Source organism: Aristolochia californica, unplaced genomic scaffold (assembly GCF_029961685.1).
Source record: "Aristolochia californica isolate CCGP_79_NKW_82.1479 unplaced genomic scaffold, dmAriCali1.0.hap1 SCAF_2, whole genome shotgun sequence".
Lineage (NCBI taxonomy): Eukaryota > Viridiplantae > Streptophyta > Magnoliopsida > Piperales > Aristolochiaceae > Aristolochia > Aristolochia californica.
Window position 1 is genome coordinate 5,780,678 of NW_027181881.1, and position 19,044 is coordinate 5,799,721.

The 19,044-nt window shown below is 36.7% G+C and overlaps 2 protein-coding genes across 3 annotated transcripts; both read right to left on the minus strand.

The window, feature by feature from the left end:
• Positions 1-769: 769 nt before the first annotated feature.
• Positions 770-8,165, minus strand: LOC137956029 (uncharacterized). Of its 2 annotated transcripts, none has more exons than XM_068803324.1 (9): positions 8,062-8,165; positions 7,592-7,653; positions 4,954-5,119; positions 4,179-4,882; positions 3,994-4,092; positions 3,702-3,818; positions 1,619-1,798; positions 1,456-1,502; positions 770-1,383 (listed from the first exon to the last, which is right to left on the minus strand). In XM_068803324.1, exons 2-9 carry the CDS (start codon positions 7,637-7,639, stop codon positions 1,089-1,091), a joined length of 1,656 nt encoding a protein of 551 aa, XP_068659425.1. In that variant the 5' UTR covers positions 7,640-7,653; positions 8,062-8,165; the 3' UTR covers positions 770-1,088. The 2 variants fall into 2 exon arrangements, with proteins under 2 accessions (XP_068659425.1, XP_068659424.1); XM_068803323.1 differs by having other exon boundaries at positions 3,919-4,092.
• Positions 8,166-8,976: 811 nt separating this feature from the next.
• On the minus strand, positions 8,977-15,837 carry LOC137955281 (DUF21 domain-containing protein At4g14240-like). The gene is made up of 13 exons (XM_068802150.1): positions 15,285-15,837; positions 14,027-14,103; positions 13,655-13,738; positions 13,419-13,532; positions 12,164-12,250; positions 12,014-12,085; positions 11,373-11,440; positions 10,598-10,685; positions 10,276-10,349; positions 9,820-10,195; positions 9,682-9,728; positions 9,434-9,509; positions 8,977-9,285 (listed from the first exon to the last, which is right to left on the minus strand). The coding sequence occupies exons 1-13, from the start codon at positions 15,529-15,531 to the stop codon at positions 9,175-9,177; spliced, it is 1,521 nt and encodes a 506-aa protein (XP_068658251.1). The 5' UTR covers positions 15,532-15,837; the 3' UTR covers positions 8,977-9,174.
• Positions 15,838-19,044: the final 3,207 nt, after the last annotated feature.

The following is a 19,044-nucleotide window of genomic DNA, read 5'->3' on the forward strand; positions in this document are numbered from 1 at the left end:
GGAGAGGAAAAATATTTGTCTCTCATCAGTAGTGAGGAGTTTGGGCCTCTCCTAGTTGGAGATTATATGAACCTTGTTAGGATACTAACAACATGATGCAAATTTTTGGGATGTCAAGTGGTGAATCAAGACCTATTTTGGGACATTGATTGAGGGATATAGACTAACCAATATTATGTTAATGGACTTATTTAGTCCAGCTTTGGAAAATACTTTGCCCCATCTACAATGATGAATTGGGACCAGGAATAAGAATCTTGTTGGGAAATCAATAAGGGTATGTATATGTCAGTACAACAACTACTACACGAGGAATAATGACCTCATTGTGTATATGGGTAGAACAACTAGTACACGAGGAATAAGGACCTTATTGGGAAACTAATAAGGGTATGTGTGTGTGAGTAGAACAATTACTACATGAGGAATAAAGACCTTATTTGGAAACCATGTGTGAGTAGAACAACTACTACATGAGAAAACAAGGACTTTGTTGGAGACCAATAAGAGTTTATAAGTATGAGAAGAATAACTACTATATGAAAAATAATGACCTTACTTGAGAACTCAATATAGATATAAATAATTGAACTCAATAATTAGTGACTAGGAGTAGAACTTATTGAACTCGTTCACACATGTATTGATTCATTTCCAAAAGACGAGGGGATAGACTGAATACTACCAACTATTAGTGCTAGGAGAGCCTCCTTTAGGCAAAAATTGGTAGGCATGGCAAAATGTGCTGTTTTTTTGCATGACACGCTCCTAGAACAATCGAGCACACGATTTTACATAAATAAAATGACATGAATTCCCCTAATAACATTTTTCTAACAAAGAAACTTCATCAGCCCGAGATGATGCCATGCGGCCTCAAGCAAGTATTGAAAAGTACAGTTCATTGAATTGCAAATTACACAAAAATAGCTTAAGCAGGCCTCAATGTCGAAGAAGTAGCTGAAGAACCCATAATTGGTCACATAAAAAACAAATAAACAAAAAAGCGATTGAAGGCAGCTGTACATGAAACGTAAGGTCCTCAGGCTGAAATCCCTTCACCAGAAACAACATCCCTCTAACTGAACTCATATTTCCTCAAACAAATACCACTCTTCATCTGTGGAAGTTCTTCTGATTCCTGTGTCCCTTTCTTTTTTGCTGCCATTCAATTCCACCGAGTTTACCGCGTGTTCGCTATTAGAAAGCTCTATGCTTGTTTTTCCTAAGGTTTCAGATGACTTGGACAGCTCAGGTGTGATGTGATGTTTTAATAATGCTCTACTCATCTGCCTCGATGATAATCCTTCGCCGATAGGCAAACGACTATCAACCTTTTTTTCCAGCATTTTGACATCCTCACAGATGACAGCTATTTCTCCCCTGCAAAGCCAAAATAAGAAAAATCATTACCTCACTATATTCGTTGAGAAAAAAAGTGAAGAGAAAACTTACTGCAACATATCAACAACTCGACCACGATCAACCAAAAAATCTCGCAACTGCAGCATTCAACCAAGTTAATCAGAGGTTTTACTGGAGCTTGATACAAAAGACATTCCTCAAAGGAATAGTTTAAGTACTTTAATTTTAAAATTGGCAAATATAAAGTCAGTACCTTAGCATTTTCCTCAGCTTCTTCCTGTATCTTCTTTGATTCTTGAACCACTATATCCATTAAAAGTTCTTGCTCAATAAGAGCCTTGCGAGCAGATTCTTCTTTCTGTAACTTCTCTTGTTCTGCTGTCGCTTTTAATGCTTCAGCCTCTGCTAATCTTGTGTTCAGATTTTCACGAATCTGAAATTTATAAATAAAACTAGGACTCGTATTAATCATGTGTACCAGATGTCAAATTTGCAGAGGAAATGGGAAGCCAAAGAGATGCTGAGAAAACTCAACGTAGAAACAATGGAGTTCCATTCCAATTGTGCACATAATTAAATAAAAAATGAACTGCCGACTGAAAGTATGACATCCAAGTTCCAAAGTATGTAAAAAATATACTGGGTTAATTATTTTTTACATGCATTATACAAAATATGTTGCTAATTAATTCTGTTCACCTTCTTCAAAAATTTGAAAACAAAACATACTGATCTACCAATTAAGAGCACACCATGTGACTTGTTGGAGTCGCAGAACCTTAATAAAAAGTACTATTGGGTTAAGATCCACATTGAAAAGTGTTAAGAGAAACAATTGGGCTATAAGGTTGAACAATATGCTGCCTAAGTCGCTAGTAATTTTAGGATGGAACCTTAATAAAAAGTACTATTGGGTTAAGATACACATTGAAAAGTGTTAAGAGAAACAATTGGGCTATAAGGTTGAACAATATGCTGCCTATGTCGCTAGTAATTTTGGGATAGAACCGGACTCAACACAATAGTGGTATCATAGTAGGTTGTGGTGGACCAAGACTCGGTGTGTGCTCCCTAGGTTTTTGTATTGTGTGGAATCCATGAGGTTAGAACCAAATTGATTATGTATTTAGGACACGTCACAAGCCCGTTATACATTGGCCTGGACGTGAGGGAGAACGTTGAGTGGACAAAATCTCACAATGAGAATTGTTAAGAAAAAATATTTTAATTATAATTTTGAGCAATAGACCTCTTAAGTAGCTAGTAATTTTGGAATGAAACCGGGCTCATTTTGGTTAGTCTATTGGGTTGAACCTAATTCCATCCCAAAATGACTAGCTACTTAGGAGGCCTATTGTTCAACCTTATAGCCTAATCATTTTTCTTAACACTTCTCAATGTGGAATATTTTTCCACTCAACATCCCCCCTCATGTCCAAGCTTACACAAAGTGGGCCTGCAACATGTCCACAACACAAAAACAACATAGCTCACACCTCATGGAACCCACAAAACACAAATAACCCCAGGAGTACACACTAAGCCTCGGTCCATGCACACCACTTACTCTGATACCACTGTTGGATTGAACCCGTTCTGCACCAACATGACTAGTCATTTAGGAGGCCTATTGTTCAACACTTCTCAATATGGGACTTTTTCCCACTCAACAAGTACATTACTATGACTTGTTTCCATATAAAAACAGTCAGTTTCCTAGATGATGTAGTTTACACTCAAATCTTTCTCTTGAGCAACACTTCTTACAAACCCTCAAATTTTCTTAACACTTCTCGATATGGGACTTTTTCCCACCCAACAAGTACATTACTATGACTTATTTCCATATAAAAATAATGGGTTTCCTAGATGATGCAGTTTACACTCAAATCTTTCTCATGAGCAACTCGTTTTTACAAACTCTACCAAAAATTTTACTCTAACCACCATAAGAAGTTTGCCACAACCTAACCTCTCAAAAATAAAAGTAAATTGCACAACATTTGTGTGGCAGAACAATTGGAACCTACCACAAAGATTAATTCCTCTTTTCACAATTTCGATATAGACCAACCAAGTCTTTGTCCAAAAAATGAGAAATACATAGTTCTAATGAACAATGGTTCCATGAAAATACCAAATATCATTTATCTATGCTGAGAAGTTGCAAGCCATTGAAGAAAGGGACCCATTATTTCAGATTTTATAATATTCAAGGACCACAAAACGAGAAGAAAAACCATCCACTTCCTCATTTTATTTTCAGACCAGATTCAACATTCTAGAAACAAATTTGCCAATCTAAGAAGGGAGAGCTGAAATGCAGAATTTCGCACCTCATTGATAATCGAGAGAGATCTATCCCGTTTATCTGACAAAATGAGCAAACGAGACCTAAGTTCTCTTGTCTCTGTAGCTAAGATGGATTTCTCTCCATACACTTCACCAGCATGCTGCCAAAACAAGTGCAACATCAAATTATCTTTCTTTGCCACATATTCAGACATGAATTATAAAAGACATGAATTATAAAAGACCAACAGAAACACAAACCATGTCATTTGCTTGTTTAGCGTGTTGCAGCAAATTTTTAAGTTCATCCACCTTAGCAAAAATGTCAAGACCAACCTCAGAAGCTTCAACTTTGGCTTCATTAGCAGCTTTCTCTTGAAGCTCTACTTCCCTCATCATGTTCATCATTACCTCCATTTCAGAAGATAAGATTTTCTGTATCCAGAATCAAGTATAACAAAAATTAGACAGCTCAACACAATCACACTGAAAAACTCCCATTGAATATCAAGAGACATTACTTTGTACTCTTTAGCCTCAGTGATGAACTCTTCAAGCAAGTCAATACTGATCATTTGACCAGAATGACTGGTACTGAGACTTTCATTGCCAACTTGAACCATTTCTGCATCAAATATTGACTCCTCCATATCATTTTTCCAAGCTTTGGACCCTGACTCTTTACAATTATCGGAAACAGCACTGGCATGAATTTCTTCCACTGGATGACACACCATAGGAATAGTCATTGCTTCCTCAACTGGTAATGGAATTTGTCGAACTGCAGGTGACAGACTTTCCTCAATTGATGATTCCAAAGGCTCAATTTGAGGAAATGAAGTGTCAGGATCTTTGCCATCATCTACTGTTTGTCCATGTAAGTTGTGGCCATCTGCAGCAACTAAATGTTCATCTGTTACAGAGCCTGCAGCTGCATCCTTGTAGGATCCAGGATCTTGATGCTCTTCTAGAGAAACAACTTCTCCGTTCCCAGTTTTTATATATAATTGGTCCTCATAAAAACCTCCACGAGCACATGAAACTGAACTAATTGCAGAATCCTCATGACTTCCAGCATGGGCATTTGAATGTGAACTAGTTTCTCCACTTGGGCACCTCAATCCCAAAGGTGGATCCTCATGTGCTCGCGTATGTAGAGCAGAATGATCCAGTGATAGGTCTAACTTCTCTGATTCAACATGACATCCGGGCATTCTCCCATCAGCTGAAAAAGCATTACAGAAAATAAGATCAAGAAAAGGTACTCTTCACTAGAGCAAAGTTAACAGTCATTACCAGCTTCTGAAGAGATGTGACCAACTTCTTGACCACCAGGACTGCAAGCTGCTTCATCTTGTGGTTTCTCCAAACCCGGGAGTACCTCAGAGAGAATAAACTCCACTGCTCCATCAACATTATTACTATGTTCAATTGCTACCACCTTCAGTATACGAAGATCAACCTGCAGGAGTTAAGAAAGAAACTTAAGTTGAAAGGAGTAGAAAATAGATCAAAAGAACATTCTCATGATGCTATTCATGAGATCCAAAGACATAGGTTTGAAAGCTTTCAATTTTTTTCTTTGAATAGAAAGATGGAAGGCAATTTTTTATCATGCCAGGTATTGGTTTCATTTAAGATCTTGTAAGGCCAGCTAGGGATATAAACGATATCTAAATGGAACAGAATAAGGCAAATAAATCATCTTACCTGATTATTTAATACCTTATTCCATATACCATTTAGTTACTAGTTCATCGAATGATAGAACAGACAACCAGCTAAATAAATGGAATAATAGCATATATTACTTAAGAATCTATAAAATCATAGAAATTATAAGAAATACATAAGTAATGTACACAAAAGTCTAAAAATAATATCATTCAAATGGATAAAAAAACTATTAAAATAGTATTAGAAAATGCTTAGTGGAATCATTTAATATCAACAACATACATTTACTCAAACAAAATATTACTGAATTACCCTTATATATAACTGGGTAATCGGTTAATCAGGTGTGGAATAGCACATACCCATTTCTGTTCCATTTAGTAAACAGTAAATAAGTAATCAGGTAAATAGGTAAGTGAACAAAATTGACTCCCGGAGGGCTAGCTCCACTAAGATTTCTTAAAGATATAAGAACAACTCATAAGTCCTCATATAGGTCTAGTACATTGCATATGCATACTCCTCAAGTAAGTCATAAGTCCTCGTATAGGTCTAGTGCATGTCATATGCATTCTCTATAGATTTTTTCCTATTTCTTTTCAATGAATGGGAGCTAGATATACATGCTCAACTCAAGTATCTCAAACGAAATTCTACAAAAGTGGTTGGTTGAAACTCAGGTCTAAAATTAAAGAAAGAAAAACTCGAGTCTTCTTATTCAGAATTCCAGGAAAAGAATGAGGTAAATCCCATTTACAAATACCAAGTTAAAATTGTCAACAAACTATAACATGAATATAAACATTCGAGAACACCAAGTTAAAATAGTCAGCAGACTACAACATGGGCATACCCATTTAAGAATACCAAGTGAAAATATTCAGCAAACTATAATGCCGACATAACCATTCATGAATACCAAGTTAAAGTAGTTAGCTAACTACAACATGAACACAAGGGATATAAATGTGTGCCTTGATATATTAAAAATTTGTTATATTCCCCAACTAGTACCAAAGACGAAAATAACAAAGATAGAAATGAGTCAAAGCTGGCAATTAACAAATGCCATTGAGGAAAAAAATCCAGAAACGGCAACTTTGGATAAGTTTTTGTTCTCCTTTATTTCATTGAGAAAATGGACATGACTTGCTTCAACCTCAAAGCCCTGGCAGCGGCCTACAAATATTCCTTAATTTGACAACTTCAGAACAATATTAATTGAGCAAGGACATATCAAAAGAGCAAGGACATATCAAAAGCAGCAAGGGAAGTTACACTTTCATTGTTCTAAATATTGGTTAAATAAAAAACCCTGCAGACACTCCAAACACCTGTGAGACTTAAACAGGACCTCAACTAAGAAGCTACTAATATGGCCACAGAACCAACCATACATCACAGGAGAAAGAGAAGAAAAGTAGTCTATTATTGATCAAGAAGTGATGGAGTACATCCATTAAGCTGTATGTGAGACAAGTAATAAGAGCTTCTTCACTAAGACACACATTAGAGTCTCTCGCCAGTAACCTGTATGTGTGATGGGCCTTTCCACATACCATGTGGGGAAAAAAAGAAATCTTTTTTAAGGAATCTAAGGTAGTTTTGCCATTTTTCAGCTAAATATTGAGTTAGCTAACCAAGAAATAAGATAATAGGATCATATTAATATGAAAGTCAACCAAATTATGGTTTGCCACAACAAAACAGTTGGTGCTTCAAAATCAGAACCTCACAAAAAAATCTTACAATTTCTGTGATATGTTTCAGTTCATAGTCAGGGATGAGAAATTGAATATGTTTCAGAGACACAAGGACAAGGCATTTTGAAGTTTAAAACACTAATAGTCCATTGAGCTTTGCAGGAGAGACACTGCAGGTTCAGAAGGTCCAAGTGAAGAAAATGGTTGACAAAGTGAATACGAGTTTTGAGAAATAATATGAACTATCAAAGAAGTTTAAAATGTTACTTTCAGTCATTCTTTAGAGATCATCACAAGCTAAGAACATGTCAAGCAGTGAAAGTTTGCCGGGTGAGGTTTGTTCTTCTTATACAAGGAAGGCCACTGCCCAAAGACAATAGTTTGAACTGACGATTCGCACTTTCTCACTCAAACACAAATACAGGAAGCGTAACAGAAGAAAGGTCAAAAGAACTATGGGAAATTCACAACTAAAGAACAATAACAACCTCTAAACATATCATCTAAAAAGAACTGCAAAAGTAAATTGTACAATAGCATAAAAAACATAATACCTGAGGAAACACCTCCTGCAGGGATCGATATACGAAATTGAAACCCATTGGAACTGACAAGCCTGCCATCAAAAGGGAAATAATACATTAGAATGGACAAAGAAGAGAAGCCTTGACAGCACCATACACTATTTATAGCGGCAACTAAAACAAAAACCGCCAGAAACCTTTCAAAGGAAAAGGAAATGATAACAAATATCTAGTTCAACCTCGACGCGATAAATTGTTTTATGCATTCAAGAAAACATGCTTCTTCATGTATAATAATATGGGCTTATAATCAATATCGAAATTCTAACGACTTAAAAATGAACAAACTCTACAATCATGGAAGATAATTCGTTCTAATTCCAAATTCCAAAAATAGCTAGGTAAAAACACAAAAAGGAACGACGAGACAAAGAGAATTGACAACGGAAACGTAGTTTCAGAACCAAAAACTGAATTTGGTATAGGGAATAGGACTCTGCCTTCTCGGAGAGCAGCGCAATCACCGAAAAATTTTCGTTTTCTTTCTGATGGGAAGAGGAAAAGATTTCGTAGGCGGAGTGGAAAATTTAATGAAGGGTGTAATATGTGCAGAGGAAGCGTCAGGACGAAGTAAATGGAAGGAGGCGGAGGTCGATTTCAATGGGAATTTAACTTTTCACGTAGGGCCAAACTCGGAAATGAATACGTTCATGTTCTTGTGCTCATCAAGACCGGTCACCCGAGATTGGAGCCGTCGATTTCTGGGCTTTCGAGTGAGCGTGTGAGACAAGAGCCTGTTGTTGTGTGCATGTGGACCTGGGCCACACAGTTACGTTGCTTTGGGCTCTCTTTAATGGCTAATAATTCATTAAAAATAAAATACATTAAAGATACTTATTAGTTTCACTTTTCATTTGTTGTGTAAACAGTACAAAACAAAAAAACACACAGCTCCCGATCGCGATCAAGAAGCTCCGGAGGAAGCTTCCTTCCACATTCCACATCCAGGGTTGCGCCACAATCGGTTTGAGCGGGTCTTGTTTCTGTCGGCATCTCTCAAAACAAATTAGCGGACTTGACTGTTGAACTTGAACGGGCATTTCATTTCTTTCTTTTTCTTTCAATTACCCGCTAATGCCAACTTCTTTAAAATATTCATAATCGACAAGTCAATGGCTTCTATCCAACAAGCGTCAGTTCACCGGTCTAGTCATTAATAAATTTGATGACTCGCATACAGAAACAGCCCTTTTCGGCCCTCGTTCTAACAATCTAAAGATGGCCTGCGTTTTTGGTTGTGCAGTGGAAAACCCTATTTTAATTGGAAAAAAACCAAAATGTCTGCATTCTATATTAGTCTGATCTCCGCTGCCTCTTTTCACGCACATTTAGTGGTACTCCTTGCTCCAATCAAGTGTCGCGAATGCCGTTGACAATATGCACATATACATATATATGCAACAAATTCAATTCGGTGAGTCATATCTCTTACAGCCTAGACCCACCAATTGCTACATTCACCATTTTAATGAACATTTATAATAAACAGGAGAGACAAATTCTTGGGGTCATCGAGATGTAGAAGATAATTTGCTGTACTCTTTTCAACCTTATCATCTCTTGATACCAATAAGAGGTTCTCCTGGGTTCACTTGATTCTTGATTGAAAAACTATCCTCCTCATAAGATTTCTTAGGAGTATTGGCAGATCGATTCTGAGCTCCCTAAATACAAATATAAAAGAATATTAAGACACTCCCAAAACAATGTTCATATTGAGTAGGACTTCAGAAAGATGACTGCGTTTTAATAGACTAGATGTTTCTTGATTTGTTAGTTTACTGAAGCACACAACCACGGGCAAACTCTTACCTTCTGACCAGTTAACCTCCTTATTGATGGAGCCCTTGCCATAGAAGAAGCAGCAGCCGCAGCAGCCACTCGTATCCTACAACAATGACCACATGCTATCATCAACCTTTACTTTCATAATAATCATTTGGGGGCAATTATCTTCGGTGAGTGATATACTCCATTCCCCACCAAGATGGTACAACTGCCGCTTGAACTGAGCACTTGCTAATACACACGAATATCAAAATAACTTGCTTATCACTTACCTCTTGTGAACGTCAACATATTCATCTGTCTCATCTACGATTTCCTCCTGCACATGAAGCATATCTCCACCAAGTAAGTTATCAAATAGAAAAGCTGGTAATAAAATCAGGCAAGTACACCTTTCCCCACCCCCTTACTTGCAGGAGTTCTTCAAAGACATCCTCCAAGGTGATAATACCAATGACTTCACCATCTTCAACATCCTCCGTCAGACGTGACACCAAGTTAGTTGCAGAATCATTTTGTGGCACGGAGTTCGGCCTGTTTCCATTGGCCTGCCTTATCACTCCCTTCTCAATATCTGGATCAACATTATCAGGTTTTTCCTCCAGAAGTAAAGGAGTTGTCAAGGTTGAGTCCCTTATCTTAACTTTGTTTTCTTCAGATTTTTGTCCATCACCAGCAGATGGACAATACTTGCCTTTTCCCTTGCCTTTAACCACAGCTGCCATATGGCTGCTTCCTTTCTGAAATTCATTCAGTATATCATAAAGTGGCATATCTGCCGGGACCCTGATGAGATTAACAAAAGTAAGGAACACTATACCTAAGAAGTTGTGAAAAATAAAATTGAATACGGTCAGTGATCTCACCTAGGAATTCTCCTGATCGAAACAGCACTTACTGGGGTCTCTGTCTCAGCACGTACAGTGAGAAGACTTTTCACCTAATCGGAAATTGTTCCATACATCAAGACTTGCTACTGATATCTAAAACTGGAAACTGAGGCAGTGGAAGGGGGTTCCGCATGGACCCCCACTTAAATCTATGATATGAAAAAATCCTCTAAAACCAGATCATGCACAACAAAGTTCAGGGGGAATATGTTGTGGGGGAGCCATGCAAAATTACCCCAGATACTGTGTAGAATATAAAAAATGTATATAACTAAATGAGGGAAACTTTCACACTCACAAGTAGTAATCCAATAACGTTTTTTGGATTTCCAGAATATACAGGCACCCGACTGTGGCCCCGGGCAAGAATTTTTCCAATTGCTTCCCTGTTTACAACAAAACATAGAACAGGCATTTGTTCAAGACATTGAAGAAACATTTTATTTCCAATAAAATAAATATCAACAGTAATGCCCATCTTTTCTTCATCTTTTCAGAGAGGCATTGAAACAACCGGTCTATGGCATCTTGCAGACAGCCTAATGAGTTGAATTCTTGAGGAAAAAATAACTGACCAAAGATTCCTGTGAAAATGTGTTATGTTTAATGTTATGGTAGACAAAGTGGGCCCTACTGCACATCAATTACATGCAGGATGGAGCCCTACCTTGGGTGCAAGCCATAGATCTTGGAATTCTCCATGGATCACTTTATGTTCCCTAGGTAACCTACTTTCCTGGTGCACCCACATCCCCCCACCCAGAATAAACCAGGGAACTACATATCTCTTATACATATCTCTTATACTTATAAACATGCTTTTTTCCAATGAGAAAGATTGAATAGGTTAAGAATTAAGATTATGAAATTTCCAGAGTTTGGCATGCCCCCCCCCCCCCCGTGGTAAAAAGTTCAGACAATAAACAAGGTAGCTCTGATGATGTCTGCACTACAATATGCAGATAGTTCTGAAAGTTTCTAGAATATTCAACCATAACCAAGTCTCAGTAAGAAGGCTCAAGAAGAAACCAAAACACTACAAAAACCACAAACCAGTATGTTGCAAAACTCACCAGTCCAGTTTTGAATTGACATCTAATGAAAATGTTGATTCAATTGGCGTCATAGCTTCTTCAGCAGTCTATTAATTGAAAAAGATATCAGAAAACTATATTCATTCTGACACTCAAAAAATTACTGTAAATAAAGAATGTAATTAGCTGCAACATACAAATCAACTAGTTATATTTAAATTCTTCAAAAAAAAAAAAAAAAAACAAACTATTTATATTTACACCCAGAATTTAACCTGTCAAAGTGCTTTTCAAAGAGCATTGCAGACACAATAAGAAATAAAGCAAATTAAAGGCAACATTCTTTTTAAAAGGAAAGGAGAAGAAGATATCAAGCAAATAGCACATCTTTTTTTATTTTTTTGAAGCAAAAGAAAAAGAAAATGAAAATGAGAATGATGATTGCATAAGAAAGAAGCCTGGATGAGTAAGATACATAGATTTGGCAAACATCTACCAGATGATACGATAAAAATAAAAAAATAAAAAAAAACAAACAATAAGAGGCAGGAGCTAATTAAGTGGGAGTGTGCTCCCCATATAACAACGCATTGCAGGAATGAAGAGACAGAGAGATTTCATTTCCACTAACACCAGCAACTTTCTAATGATAATCTTAAAAAAAAAGTTATAAGTATCACCTTTTCAGTCAAATCAAGAGCCCCACTTATTATTGTTGTTTCATCATGGGTAAGCTCACCACCCTTACCAGCCTACAATCAACAAACCAGATAGGAATCAATAAAGTGAAGATGGTTAAGATAGTCCAACTACATAGAACAATGGTCTACATCTTTGCCGTGGATGGAGACGAGTGCTTTTAGTTGAGCTCGCCTAAATAAAGCAGATTCGTTGTGTCCTAGTACACAGTCCAGAAGCTGCAAACACATCAGCCAGTTAAGAGTAAAAACATAGTAGTTATCTATAACCAGAAGCAAGACAAAGCTTTTGCAAACATACAGTCACGTGTCATTGATAAATGTCTACTTGCAAGTAAGCATCTAATACCAACTGTACATGGTAATCTCTAAATTTTAACCTCCCACAGAAAGTCAAAGTGCTCACAGAAACACACGAAAAATAGAGTTAAACAGAGTTCAATAACTTAATTATTTGCAGTTGTACAAGATTTCAGGGAGAAAGACAATGCATATCAGAGCCCCGAAAGTTTTGGAAGCTCTCAGAAGATGGGAATCTTTTAACTGGCACACCCTGGAATCAAGAGGTGTCCAGTATCATGCTAATAATGGACTGTGTACCAAATTCCAGTGAGCTTCTGCACTCAGGCCCTTCTGCTAAAATATTCACGAAGACATGATGTAATTAAAGTTAAAGCTAAATTACATATTCTTAAATTAATTCTGCAACAGAAATGATACACTATATAATGACATGATACAGAACAAGAAAATTTTCATCAATGTCCAATTATAACCTGCCAACTTACAATTAAACTTTTTAAAAAATAATACCATGGTACCATGAAATGCGAAATCAATCTAATCTTTTTACTGCAAAGCTTTTACCAATGAAAATCAAAGCATTGTACAATGCTAAAGTAATATTCCAAATAAATGCACACAGGATTGAGATTCAGCTCCCAAAAAGAATGTAGTCAATAAATTAGGTGGATAAACAAGTTAAAATGCAAACATATAGTCATTTGATTTCTTCAATTTCAGTGTTTGGTCTTTGCTTTCCCATCGCCTTGCTAAGTGTAATGGACAAGTTGCGGTTCAAGATAAGACCAAATACAATTAAAAATGGAAATTAAGTCCCAGATTGAAAGCTTAGCAGTGATTGCTGTCTAAATGTTATTTGATACTTAAAAGCAACATATCTAAGGTTACCTAACACTCTATAAAAACTTTCAAGTGGAACAAAAGAAACTTCTATAGCACGAATTTTGACATGTTAAAATACATAGCGACAAGTATACCAAAGGAAAAAGAATAATGTCAAGTATCCATGAGATAGATGCACAAACAGCCTCAAGTAAAACCATAATAGTCATATTAAAACACACAATTCTCATGACAAGATTACCTTTCCGATGGGATATGCAACTGGATAGCAAACTATCATCAAAATGCGCACAAGCCATACAAAATTTGCACCGACTGCAAGTCCATATCTTGTACAAATGGCTTGTGGAATAACCTAAGGAAAGAAAATAAATAAATAAATAAATGGTTTATTTGTACAGTCTTAAAAGATTAGTGACAGACACCCAACTTCAGGCATATAATGTTGACTAATAATTACTCTTATAAGACAGGTACCTCTCCAAAAGCTAGGACAAATGTTACAGACAAAATAACAGCAACAAAAGGATGGAATATCTTGTCCAGACATATGGGAAGGGCCTGCAAACAGGAATAAATCAAGTCAAACTAGCTCCTTAAGAAAGCTGAGGACAAAAATAATGCTGCTATTTAATCATTAAGGATTCAGGTTAAATAGAATGCAATTAATGAACTAATATAAAAGTAATATTTTAATTTGTAGAGTATTTGTTCTCTTTTGACGGTAAAGTTTAAGTGATAAAACATTTTATGTAAGATAGAAATTTGGCAGAAAAACATCACACAATTTCAATTAAGACTGAAGATAAAACTACTATTAATGGATGGCAGGATGAAACTGAAACGTACCTCCATGGCACAAGCATTACCCAGAAGCAAAGTGACAAGGAGTCGGTGCTGTTTTTGTACAACTGGAAAGATGGCCGCTGCAGAGGGTACAAAAAAAATAAATTCTTGAATGAACTTTGAGGCAGAGAAACAGTCAACAAGTAAATTATGAGAATCATGTTATCACACTTTCGAGAATTTATATTGTTAAATTCATAAGCAACCAGTATAGTTGCAATCAAGCATCAGTTAAGAATTCAAAGGTTCGATCACCCCAGAGAAGAATCAGACTATTTTAAATTTTAATTCTGTATTTTTTATTTTAGTCAAATTCTATTTGGGACTCTGGCCAGATTTGACTAATGTTTCCAACCCAATCCAGTCAAGTAAAGTTGATAATATATTCAATACAAGTTGTAACGAGCTTGATCATGTAGTAAAAGTAAGCCAGAACAAGGGAAGGAGCTCCAATATGGTGTGTCAATAAAAGTTATGAAAATACCAACAGGAAATTCTCATCCACCAGGGTCTAGCATGCAAAAGTATAGTACTGGTCAAGAAAACCAGCACAAGTAAACATATTACATCAATCAAGCTACGTTTCTAAAATGTGCTTAAGGATATTTGAGCAAAAAACACATTAAGATTCTCCCCTTGTTTCCTATCAGCACAAAACATAGAAGAGGAGCAGGAGAAAGACACAAGAGCAAGCTCTTAAGTCAAAACAATTTGTACTGCAGATAACATAAAAAGAATAGAGAACCAAAATTCAAAGAAGATGATAAACTAAAAGCCCGTGCAGATAATCTACGCTTGCCACCCTTCCGTCTAGAAAATAACAATTACAAGACTACCAACTGGCAATGCATCCAAATTCAGCTTCAAACATCTCCATCCACACGAATACAAAGCTACATCTTCTCCGAAATACGAATCATCACGACCTGCCTATTTATTCTAATAAACCTCTGCAATTGTCAATTTACTGAATCACTAGTTTACATATCCTTGATTAACGAGCAATAAGAAAACGAACGTCCAGTCACGCGTAGAGAGGACAGCGAGTATTCAGCAAGCGAAATTCCTGAAATGTAATGCTGAACTAGCTTCGTCAACACAACAATCTCCAAAGAAAAAAAAAAGAATAAACTTTCCAAGGGACAACCCCTTATGTAATTACCAGAGGCCACAGCAAAGACAGAAGTCCATATTCGCAACCATAGACACGATAGAAGAATTCATGAGAAGCGAGAGTGAAAAAACAAGAAAGATGACGAACCTGCCTGCTTCTTTTCAACAGCGGTACCGCTACGCTGTAGAATCTCCAGCTCAACGAGACCGAGCGACATCAAACCCAAAGTCAACCCGGACATAATTCCAGCAAAAAGCACCAGAAAGCAAGAGATCCCTGCGTAAGTGAGCCACCAGAAGGATCCAAAGGCGATGTCCTCCGACCGGAGTGCAAAATCTGTTGTGGCTAACATCTTTGAAATCGTTAGGGCGGTGATCGGCATTATCCAGCCCATCTATACCAAAACGAAACACAAAGCCAGACAAGGGCGCGCTCACAATTGCGGAGAGTGAGATTCAGAAAAGGTTTGTCAGAGCGGAAGATAGGAAAAAAGGAAAAAAGAAGCTGGATGGAGAGATCATCGTTTTTATCATTTTTGAGAGGGTAGAATCAGCATTTCTCATCGCCCGCCTCGATCGACATCAGATCCCTCGACTCATAACTCCTTTGGCGTTTATCGCTTTATTATTTGCTCTGCAAACCAAAATCTTGGAGCGTACATTTGTCTGAAATTTAGGTCGCTTTGATTTGATTCTCCCATATTCCAACAACACTATTCAACTCACTTTTTCAGAGAAAAAATATATATAAAAAAAGAAAACATTTTCGTGATAAGCGCGCCAGGTGTGCGGATCGGGCAATCAAATTGGACGACAGAGCAAGATCTGCCAGGGAGGAGAAACAGGACGGTCCAGATTGACACGCAAAAAACGGAAAGCGGTCCCTGGAGACAGTTGTAAGAGGGGTGGCATCGAGCTGAGCCGAGCCCGAACCTGCCTATGTTCGAGTCGAGCTTGATTTAAATATTTCGAGCCGAGCTTCGAGCTGAGCCTCGTCTCGAGCCTAAAATTGTTATCGAGCTCGAGCCCAACGAGTTCGAGCCGAGCTTCGAACCGAGCTCGAGCCTCAACATACATTTCAAACTTTTCAAAAAATATATATCGAATAAAATGTATATAAAATTATGCATACATTTTATATAAAATTGGGCATGACCTCTACATAAAATTGGGCATAACCTATATATATAATATGTGTATAAGATTGGGCATAACCTCTACTTAAAATTGAGCATAATCTATATATATAATACTTGTATAAAATTCGGCATGACCTTTACTTAAAATTGGGCATAATCAATATACATAATACCTGCATAAACACTCCATAAAATTGTTTATACATTCCATAAACACTTCATGAAATTGTTTATACACTCCATAAAATAATCTAAACACTCCATACATTGCATAACATTATAAATAAACTCCATACAATAATCAAACACAACAAAATAAAATAAAATATCACTATCAATTTACAATCACCCAAATAAAAACTATAAATTCTTTAAATAAAATCATATTACTATTACATACTTACTAGAAAATTACAAGAAATATTTTAAATTTTTCTTAGGAAAATTAAATGGACCTCTTATTGCCTTTTCTAAGGAAATAAATAAAAATTAATAATTAATCTAATATATTATTATACTTATCGATAAAATTTTAATCACATAAAATGTCAAACACAAAATTACTATGAAAATTGCCTCATGCTCAAAGTATTATATCATCAACTGTCAAATACTTATTCAAATTTTTTCTATATGGTTTTCTTAACCATCTTGGCAAGAAAATCTTACTTGAAAAATTATAGGATTTTTTAAAAAGAATTTATAATTAGAAAAATATTTTGAAAAAATACGAGGCACTAATGGTCCCTATATTTCTATTAAAAATGTTTTTTCAACATTTATTGAAAAAACTAGTCTCTGGAAACGTATTTCTACTAAAATATCTTTTCAATTTATTTAAGAGCCATGAGGAAGGGACAAAGAGTTTTTTTTTTTCCTTGTTTATGATCTCGCACGTAGGGGTGGCTTTGAATAAATTATATATAAAATTATGCATACATTTTTAAGAAATATAATGATAGGGGAGGTTCAGGATTGAATTTCAATAATGGATTAAAATGCACCAATATTAATATTTTTTACTCCAATTGTTGTCTAGCTTGTTTTGTAATTTTTGAATTTGGTCATAATTTATTATGGCCTCCTTAGTGCCCCTAGATAAAAATTTATATTCTAGGAAAAACTAAAAATATTTTTCCTATGATACATATTCCCAAAAAAACCTTTAAATAAAATCTTATTACTATTAGTGACTTATTAGAAAATTATAGGAAATATTTTAAAATTTTCTTAGGAAAGTTAAATGGACCTTTTATTGTCTCTTCTAGGGAAATAAATAAAAATTAATAATCAATCTAATATATTATTATACTTATCGATAAATTTTTAATTAAATAAAATATCAAACATAAAATTGTAATGAAAATTATTTCATGCTAAAAGTATTACAGCATCAACTGTTAAATACTTATTCAAAAATTTTCTATACAGTTTTCTACCCCATTTTGGTACAAAAAATCTTACTTTGAAAATTATATGATTTTTAATAAAAAATTTCAATTAGAAAAGTGTTTAAAAAAACATGAGACACTAATAGTTTATAGAAAATTATTTCTATAAAATTTATTTTTAATTTTTCCAGAGGAAAAAGTTTTTTTTTAATTTTATGATCTCGCACGTGCGAGATCATCTTCTCGCGAGGAAGGGGGAGATTATTTCTCCCTTGTTCTGGTTTTCCGCCGAAACGACCCCGAGGGAAGGGGCTTACGGCGCCGGGGAGGATTTATCGTCGGAGATGACGGCCACGACGGAGTCGGCGGCGACGGAATCGGCGGTGACGGAAGCGACGGCGACGGAAACAGAGGCGACGGCGAGGAGAGGAAGAAATCGAACGGACGGACACAGAGGCGGCTGGCGAGCAGCTGCGACGGCGGTATAGACGCCGGAGAACAGCTACGACGGCGGTAGAGGCGGCGACAACAACCGATGGGAGGGGTCGGCGGTGACGAGGGGGGGGGGGGGGGGGGGGGGGGGAATTTTTCCCCCCCTCGCTCTCGCTCCCGCTCCCGCTCCCCCGCTCGCTCGCGATCCCACACCGATTCATGCCGATCCGACTCATTTCGAACCGGCTCGCGAGCCAACGAACCGAATCTAGCTTCGGTCGAGCTCGGCTCGTTAAGGTAAACGAGCCGATTTCGGTGTTCGAGCTCGGCTCGAGTTCGAAAAATGACGAATCGAACCGAGCCGGTTCGCGAACCGGCTCGGCTCGAAGCCACCCCTAGTTGTAAGTGCTGAACTCTTGCTCAGAGGAAGTAAAAATTAATGGTAAATGCCAAGGTGGGTTCAGAGAAAAGCCTGCAGGCAGATCCCCCTTTTGAAATTCAATACAAGTAGGCGATTTTAGATGAGAGCGTGAGCGTAATCAAAATGTCATAATCATCAGCAACGCCGCCTGCAGTCATTGCCTCCACCCATCCATTGGGCAATTGAACAGTGGAAGAAACTTTTAATCCACTTTTCCCTTCTCTTATCTGCCTAACAAAAGTGACTGTGTTTTTACTCTTAAAATTGCTCACTATGCATTTTCTGTCAACGTGGAAGTCTTTAGGTTGTGCTTGTGGATGCACTTGAGACAACTATTAGTAATGTTCACTTGTTCAAATATGATCAACACTCATTGACCCCCTACAATGAGTGTACCCCAGCAATGAGTCCCACAAGATGAGAACCTCTATTGTTCTTCAATTTTTATGGGGAATGTCACGTTCTATTAATCGAAAGGGCACATAAATAATTTCAATGATATTATTAGGGTCTATAACTACTTGA

Bases quoted from the DNA above. Each gene is read 5' to 3' on its own strand.
- LOC137956029 (XM_068803323.1), bottom strand. From the start codon at position 7,639: ATGGGTTTCAATTTCGTATATCGATCCCTGCAGGAGGTGTTTCCTCAG. The intron at 4,883-4,953 runs GTAATGACTGTT...ATGCTTTTTCAG, and splicing joins TCACATCTCTTCAGAAGCTG to CTGATGGGAGAATGCCCGGA. The intron at 1,384-1,455 runs GTAAGTTTTCTC...TTGGCTTTGCAG, and splicing joins CGAGTTGTTGATATGTTGCA to GGGAGAAATAGCTGTCATCT.
- LOC137955281 (XM_068802150.1), bottom strand. From the start codon at position 15,531: ATGGGCTGGATAATGCCGATCACCGCCCTAACGATTTCAAAGATGTTA. The intron at 13,533-13,654 runs GTACCTGTCTTA...TTCTTTCCTTAG, and splicing joins TTGTCCTAGCTTTTGGAGAG to GTTATTCCACAAGCCATTTG. The intron at 9,286-9,433 runs GTAAGAGTTTGC...ATTTGTATTTAG, and splicing joins GGAGGTTAACTGGTCAGAAG to GGAGCTCAGAATCGATCTGC.